The sequence below is a fragment of the Halichoerus grypus genome, chromosome 15, assembly GCF_964656455.1.
Source record: "Halichoerus grypus chromosome 15, mHalGry1.hap1.1, whole genome shotgun sequence".
NCBI classification, from domain to species: Eukaryota; Metazoa; Chordata; class Mammalia; order Carnivora; family Phocidae; genus Halichoerus; species Halichoerus grypus.
In genome coordinates this window covers 53,374,260-53,382,636 of record NC_135726.1, presented here as the reverse complement: position 1 = coordinate 53,382,636, position 8,377 = coordinate 53,374,260, and the positions used below count along the sequence as shown (strand labels likewise).

The following is an 8,377-nucleotide window of genomic DNA, read 5'->3' as shown; positions in this document are numbered from 1 at the left end:
TCTGCATGTGAGCTTGCCCGACCTTGCATCAGGGTGCCTCGTGCCTCTTTCCTCTGGCCAGGGTGAGGATTGAAGGGGCCAAAAGCGATGTCCCCTTCCTGTCACTGGGGTGTGCTGTCGTCCCAGTGGCACCCAGATGGAGAGTCTGGGAGGTGGTATGGGAAATTTGGCCCCGTGCAGTGCAGAGACCCCTGAAGTGACCTCGTAGGATTTCTCCCCACCCCTGGCCACTCAAAAGACCAGAGAGGAACATACATGAGAAGGACAGAGGGCTGTTTTCAGAAACCCTTCTGGAGGGAGGATTATCTCTTTACTGATGTGGAGGAGGATGTTCAGTTGTCGGGCATCATAGCGAGGCGGGGGGCCTTTGGAGTGGTCAGATAGGGGGGCAGGGCAGAACTGGCATAACTCGGGTTGTTGGGGCCAGTGGTGGGCGTGTTAACAGGGCTGGCGGCGGAAGGTGGGGAGAGGGTGGTCAGCACCACGCCACCCTCATCCAGGGAGCGCTTGTAAGGGACGGTAGTATCATTCCGGAGATCGTGGAGGGCCGCGTAGGCCTGGAATATCTGTGGGCAGGAAAGGGCATGCCAGAGGCTGGCTTGGGTTAGGCAGGGGAGGAGAGGGACCGGGGCTGGGGCTGGCCTGGGAGGGAGGCCAGGGTACAGTTGTGTTCACTGCTCACTGCACAAGGGCACACAGCACGATGCCTAAGGTTGGGCTGCAATGCACGGGGTAAGGGGAGGCCTCTTTCCAGTTTGCCCAGTCACAGAGAAGACTAGCAGAGGCCCTGGGAGGAGCCCTCCCCCACTCCCAGGGGAGCTGAGTTCTAGCCCCCCAGCCCTGCCCCCCAGAGGGGGCCCATCCTCACCCAGATGAAGATGGAGAAGAAAGCGAAGGCGATGGCGGCCTGGGCGCTGCTGCTTCCCAGGAGGAACCCTTTGGGTGGCGAATGCCGCCACTGATTGGCCAGGAAGCAGAAACCCACGAGCCAGATGCCTGTCCACAGGACTGGGGGGTCGCAGGACAGAAGAGGGGCAGGGGGAGCCTGGCTCAGGGCGGGTGGGGCTGGGGTCGGGCCGGGTGGCCTCTCCCTCCCAGCCCTCCATAAAGCGCACTGCCGCGCCGTCCGCTACCAGGGCCCACGGGCCACGTGTGGCTGTCTGCATTTCAATCAACTAAAATAGGATTTAAAAACCCAGCTCCTCTGTTGCACTGGCCACACTTCAAGCGCTCAGTGGCCCCATGTGGCCAGTGGCTCCCCCACTGGGGAATGCAGGTATGGGACAGTCCCATCTTCACAGAAAGTTCCCTTGGACGGCTCTGGATTCAATAACCTTGAGGGCCCTCCCAGCCCTGAGACGCTGGGATCGGCCTGGTGCGGAGGGGGGAGGAGGAGGTGGGGAGGAGGTTGAGGTCGGACTGAGAGGAGGGAACCCCAGGGCCTGAGGAAAAGGAACTCATTTATTTGGCGCTTCCCGTGTGCCAGGCTCTATCTAGAGTACTCGGCAGTGGTTAGGAGGCGAGACTTTGCTTTGAAGCCTGGAACTGCCCCTCAGCTTCTGTGTGCCCAGTTACATAATCTCCTCAAGCCTCAGTTTCCTCCTCTGCAAAATGGGGGTAGGAGCAGGCCTTCCCTCCTCAGGTGGGTCTGAGGAGTCCATGAGACGAGGCACGTGGGGCCTCTGGCTCTGTGCCTGACATGTGGGAAGTGCCCAGAAAAGGTCAACATTACTCCAGTCCTCCTTTCTCTCCTTTCATGCTCCGAAAAAGCCCTGCATTGTGGAGGTTTTCATCCCAGCGTCTACTGAAGCTCAGAGAGGGGAAGAGAGCCGCTCGAACCCACAGGGCGCCCAGGCGCCCGAGTTGAGATTTCAAACTCAGGTCTGCCTGGCTCCGTGCTGGAACCCCACCTCCTGCCCCCGGGGGGCTTTTCAAGAAATGTTCTGTGAAGAAGGGAGGTGAATGCGAGGAAAAAGCAGGGCAGAAGGGAGGCTTCTAGAATTAGCCTGGGGGTCAGAAGAGGTGACCCTTACACTGAGTCTAAAGGATGAGTAATAATTCCCTGGGGGAAAACAGCAGGTGCGGAAGAGCTTCCAGAAGGGAGGGGTGAGGCCTCAGGTCACGTGTGGAGGACGGTGGGCCGGCTGGGTGGGGAAGGGAGGTGTCCCGGGGGCCCTAGGATCAGTCCCAGGGGGCTTACCAGCCAGGATGAAGTCTAGGAGCTGGAAGGCCGTCCTGAAGCGGGTGTTGCTGACGCAGCTCTCGTGGGCGTCCAGGGCGAGGAAGGTCAGGCAGTTGAGGAAGGCCAGGAGGCCAGCTCCCACAGCGAAGCTGCAGGCCACATTGTTGCTATTGAGGACGCAGTAGAGCTTCGAAGACTCAGTCTTGTTCTGGTAGCCGTCGGTCAGCAGGGAAGAGAAGACGATGAGGGAGAAGACCTGGTGGTGCAGGAGGGGGGTTCCCAGCGGACCCGAGCGGAGCTCAGCATTCACCCAAACCGTGCATCCTCCAGGGTCCCTGTCTGGGAATGGTGGGCCCCGCTCCTCTCCCTGTCACATCCTCAGGGCTTCCAAGACTATCCCTATTGCTCCTTACCCCTCTTCTGTCCATCTTAGTTTGGGCCTCATCCTCTCCCCTGTAGAACCTCACCCCAGCCTCCTTCCTGGCCTCCTGCCTCCAGTCTCGGCCCCTCTGCCTGTCTCCCGCAAGCCCCCACAGAGGTCCTTTCACACCCTGCCTTCCTGCGTGGTCTGTACTGGTCTCGCTCTTCCAATTTCATCTTTCTCTCCCCACTCCCTCGCCCTCTCCCCACCTCCCCCATGCTCCCCTTCTGCCACCCCAACCCGGTACGTGCCACCAAACCCAGGTACCAATACAAAATGCGTAGCGCAGTGCCTGGGACACGTGAGGAGCTCCGGAAGCATTTGCTACCCATGATTATCCTCTGCCTGCAGGCCCTTCCCTCAGCCAGCAACTTCTTCCTCCCCCCTCCCTGCTCACCTCGTTCCTCTTAATTTGTTAAAATAAATTCGTGAAGTACTCCAAACACACACACAAAAGTACAGGGAGAGATGTAACATTCAGTATCTAACAAACGTTACCATTTTTCTTTTTTCTTTTTTTTTAATCTTTTCTTTCTTTCCTTCCTTCCTTCCTTTTTTTTGCTTCAGGACTTTGTTAAAAAGCTAGCACAGCTTCAGCGGTCCGGCAGCGTCTCGCCTGTACGTGCTGCAGACAGCATCCTCTAGTACAGCCGTCTGCGTCCGCGCTCGTCTTCTGCGGTGCTTACGTATTAAATGCCACTGAAGTACCCCACGAGCGCGAGCCCGAGCCTGAGCCAGCCTCACAGCCACCCTAGGACGTGGGTACTACTAACAGCCCCATCGCTTTAGATAATGGATCCAAGGCACCGAGAGGCTGAGGAGTTGCCCAAAGCCAATCGGCTGGCAGGTGCCGGAACCGGGGTTTGAATGGAAGCTGCCCAGCTCTGGGGCCTGCTTTAAGGCCCTGCTGTACTGCCTCAGCTGAAATCAGCCGTTTGGAGGGCAGGGTTCCTAGCACTGCTACTCAGTGAAAGGTTTAAGCTCCAGTGACTTGCCCCCGGATGTCACCATGCCATGGGGTAAGGTCCACGCCAGATATGGAAGGAACTGGTGTGTGTACGGTGGGTGGTAGGAGTTGCTCCAGGGAGGCTTTCTGGAAGAGGTGATGGCTGTATGGAGTGACGCAGGATGAGAAAAGTTGTCTGGAGGGCAATAGGGAGCCACAGCAGAGTTGCGAGCAGGGGAGGGCAGGGGCGGATTTGAGGCCTGGGTAGAGACAGACTGGAGGGGGTTAGACTGGAGGTCAAGAGGCCAGAGAGGAGGCTGTGGCCTGGGTCAAGGTTTGAGCCAGTTCGGAAGTCGTGGGGTTGCATTTAGGAGGAAATAAGGTGAGGTCTGACTTGCACATTAAAGAATGAGGAGATTTTCAGGCAGACGGGGAGGAAGGGCATTCCAGGGGGGCAAACTGTGTGTGCAAAAGCCAGATGCTGCAGAATGGGGCTCCTTCAGGGACTGGACAGAAATCTCATTGAAGGGATGGAGGGTGAGATGAGGCTGGAAAAGTGGGCCGGAGCCAGAGCCTCAGAGGCCTTGAATACCAGATGGAGGGGCCTGGACTTGGGAGCCATGGAAAGTGAAATTTCTTACTTGGATTTAACTTCAGGTGTGGAGGGTTCTGAGCAGAGGGTGGCCGGGGTCAGACTTGGCCCTGGAGTCAGAGAAAAATCTCCAGGTTTGCGATGGGTTGCAGGGGGCAAGACGAGAGATAGAGATAGAGAGAGAGAGAGAGAGAGAGAGGCCAACAGACCACAAAGGGGATTGGTGGGAAGGCCCAGGCAGAAAAGCTGAGGCCTGAGCTGAGGTCAGAGCTCTGGGGAGTCCCGTGATATTTAGGACATAAAATTGGACTTGGTGAATGATTGGATGTGGCGGTGTTGGGGACGGGAGTGGGGGAGTAGGTGAGGGGAAGGAATTCACTAGGATCTGAACTCCTCCTGGATAGGGGACCCTTCTCTCTATCCCCACCACCAGCTTGGACCTCAGCCAATGTGTTTTGTGAAGGAGTCACTTTGGACCCTTCTTTGTTCCTGCCCTGCCCTTCAGATAGGGATGGAGGAGGCAAAGGATCGGCCCCTAAACTCCTCAGCCTTTGTCCACCCTCCTCTATCCTTTCCCTTAATTGCCTTCTCTGAATACAAATCATAATATAACAATGACAACCAGTCCCTCTTTCGTCTGGCACTTTAGCATTATCCAAGGCTGTTCGCATCCATTCCCGGTTTTGGAGCTAGGAGTCCACAGAAGGGGAGCATCTCGCTCTGCTGCTTGGGGACAGAGCCAGGCCGAGGGCTGGAAGGCCCATCGGTCACTCGAGCCCGTATCCATTTTACCTGCACTACCTCCCTCGAACCAGCCCCACGTGGTAGACGTCACTGAGTCATTTCTGTTTCACAGGTGATAAATCGAAGCCATTACAGTGGAGTGGAAAGAGCCAGACGCATCCGGCTCCGTCAGCTGTGTGGCCTTGGGCAAATCATTCGCCTCTTGGAGCCTCAGTTTCCCAGTCTGTCTCGGTGCTGTGAAGAGGGGGTGGGGGCCTAGGCCTGATGATGGTTCTCATGATTGGCCCAGAGACGGGAAGTGTCCTCTCAAGGTCAGTCAGCAAAGCAGGGGGTACTGGGATCCGGCCCTCCTGACTTCTGAGCTTGTGGGCTGTTTGTCCACTGACCCCGAAAACCTTGGGCTGTGGTGTGAGCACCGGGCACTGGAGACTCAGGGAGGGGGCTCAGCTGGGCAGGGGGGGACCCAACCCCCAGAAGCCAGAGTCCAATTTCCTTCCATGCCCTCCTTGGCCTGTCCCCAGGGAAGGAGCAAAGATCCATCAGTTAAGGCACCAGCAGGCAGGCGGCAGTGAGAAGGACAAGAGCACCAGCTGCCCAGAGACTCCCTACCGAGGAGCCAGGCCAGGGGGGAAGGAGGAGGGCGGGAGGGAGGGAGGGAGGATGGAGGCGGCGGGCAAAGTCCGTGACCAAAACGTCTGGCACGGTCCGTGGCCTGCCCTCCCCCTTCCCCACGCCTGTCCACGCCAGCTGGGCCTCCTCCCTTGCCACCCGCTTTTCCTTCCGAAGCTTTGGAGGTGTGAGAATCCTTTGACTTGCTTGCCAGCTGGGTGATGACCTTGGGCAAGCCACTCAACCTCCGTGAGCCTCAGTTTCCCCTTGGGTTGAACAGGGGTAGTTAACGGCCATGTCATCGGGTCATGGTGAGGAGCGGAAGAGCTAATGCCCATGAGGGACTCGGAACTGGGACGCGGAATTCCTAATTCCCCTCTTCCCCTGGGGAGGAATGGCAATGTACACGAGTCCCCATCACCTTCGGCCCCCCAAGCCCATCCCTCTCCTTGCTCACAGAAGTGACGTGTCCTTAATAATAATCACTATTTAAAGCATGATTAATACTTTCCAGGCCCATGCTTATCAGTTTAGGGACATAAACTGGTTTCACTTTCAGAACAGTCTTTCCTACAAGCAGGGTATCAGGGCCTTTTCTTACACATGAGGGTATGAGAGGTTCAGAGAAGTCAAGTCACTTTCTCAAGGTCACACAGACATAGGGTGACTGGGTACATTATCCACCAAAACAGGGCACTTTTGGGAATGAAGGGTGACACTAGAGCTGATTCAACCAGGCGCGGCCCAGGCAAAGCAGGGAGTGTGCCATCCCACGTGGGCAGCCTGTGGCCGAGCCAGGATTCTAAGCCAGGCCCTTGGGATCCTTCTCCAGGTTCCAGAAGGGGTAGGAAGGAGAAGCTCTGGGTTAGGACCCTGGATTTGATCCACCTGCTCCCATGACCCCAGTCAAGTCTCATCATCTCCCTTGGCCTCACTTTCCAGCTCTGTCAAAGGAGAGCAGGGGAGCTGGCCAAGCGCAAAGCCCAGATCCACAGCTCTAACCCCCTCAGGGACTGAGGTCCAGAGAGGCTCTGTGATTGGCTCCAGGTCACACAGCCGAGTCTGGGCTGAATGAAGATTTGAGCCCGGGTGTCTTCACTCCGGGAATGTGGTAATTAATGATCAAACAAACACCTATAAAGCCCTCGCTTGGCACAGTGCTTGGCCCACAGTGACCCCTCCCCCAATGCCTGGTATCTTAGCTCTACATGACGTACTCTCGTCCCCCTCTGCGTACCTCTTCCTTCCCCAAGGGCCCGGCCCCTGCTCCTGTCCTGGGCCTTGTCTGAGAGGTGCAAAATGAACAGGCTCTGGCATTTCACAGATCCCGGTTTGAATCCTGGCCCTGCCTCTTACTGTGTGCGCTTAGCCAACACTTGTCCAGTGGAACTTTCCGCCATGGCGGAAATGCTCTAGATCCACAGTGTCCACGTGTGGCTGGTGGGCATCTGAAAGGTGGCCACTGTGACCACCTTTCGAAATGAAATCTTTTATTTAATTAGTTTAAATTGCAATAGCCACATGTGGCTTGTGGCGACCCCACTGGACAGTGCAGCCTTTAAACAATGATTTCTAAAAAAAATAAAATAAAAAGTGATTTAACTTTCTCTGATGCTCAGTTTTCTTATCTCAAAAATGGGACGCATAGCACGTACTTGGAAGTGTTGTTTCTTCCTCTGAGAGTTAATAAGCGCTCAGAGTAGCACAGGGCCTAGAGTGAGGTGCTCAGTAAAAGGTGACTTCAATGATTAGCTCCCTTTTGTTTTGTTCTCCCAATCTGGCCGCTTCCTCCCCCTACACCCCCCCCCCACTCCCTCCACACTGTGTCTGAGAGGTGAGAACTCCTGTTTCCTGTCACCCATGGGGCAGTTGGGCCACAGGAGGGCCTCACCCCTCCAATGATCCGGATGATCGTCTTTGGCCTCTTCAGAAACTGCACGGCTTCACCGTCAGCCAGGTCCTGGAGGCTTTCAGGGATGTGCATGGCAGCTGCTCTGCTTCTGCCGTCCTGGGGGTTGTGAGCGGGGACGCTGGGTGCCGCCGGCTGGGCGCTGCCGTCCAGGGGCTGCAGGCCCACCCTGGGCTCGGCTGCTGCAAGACAAGACGGATGGTGGGAGGCCAGAGTCAGAGGTGTGGGGTGAAGGAGCTGCCAGGGGTCCCAGGAATAGGGGCATGGGGTAGAGGGTTCTGGGGGGTCCCAAGAATGGGGTTGTGTGGGGTGATGGGTCTACAAGGGCTTGAGGAGTTGGGGCTTGGGGGTGAAGGGGCTGCTGGGGCTCCCAGAGGTGGACGTGCAGGGTGAGAGGGTGGCTGAGGGTCCCATGAATGGGGTGCAGGGTAAGGGAGCTCCTGAGAATTCCAGACATGGGGGTACAGTGTGAAGGAGTTGCTGGGGGTCCCGGAATGGGGGTCCCAGGGGTCAGGAATGCAGGCCGAGGAGGCTGTCGGATGAGGGGGCTGCCTGGGGTCCCAGAGGTGGAGGTGCAGGGTGAGGAGTGTGGGGAGAGGGCTGGGAGACTGGGGTCACGTCCCTGACCCAGGAGCCAGGGGGTTCATTCTAAGGACTGTGTTCTCTGGGTGAGAAGCGGCGGGTAGGATTTTCCAGGGACCAGGGGGTGCCAGAATGTAGATCAGAACCCCTGGGAGGTCTGAACCAGAGGAATCCCTTTCAAGGTTTGGGGTGACAGCACCCATAACGGAGAATCCAGGCATCTCAGGGTGTATTTTAGGCCGGCCTCATGATTTGGGGTTATTTCTTAGGATAAGGGCCCCCCCTTAGAATTGAAGTCCATCTTCCTTAGAGTGCATTTCCTCAAGTTGGGGGGGTCTGGACCTTAGATGTGTGGGGAACATGGGCTCAGAAGTGAGCTCTCCCCTCAGAAT

At 57.0% G+C, this 8,377-nt stretch overlaps 1 protein-coding gene across 1 annotated transcript; it reads right to left on the bottom strand.

Annotated features, from left to right (window-relative positions):
• Nucleotides 1–332: 332 nt before the first annotated feature.
• SYNGR4 (synaptogyrin 4) lies at nt 333–7,575 on the bottom strand. The gene is made up of 4 exons (XM_036099604.2): nt 7,386–7,575; nt 2,201–2,438; nt 869–1,008; nt 333–566 (listed from the first exon to the last, which is right to left on the bottom strand). The coding sequence occupies exons 1-4, from the start codon at nt 7,476–7,478 to the stop codon at nt 333–335; spliced, it is 705 nt and encodes a 234-aa protein (XP_035955497.1). The 5' UTR covers nt 7,479–7,575.
• Between the last annotated feature and the right edge of the window lie 802 nt (nt 7,576–8,377).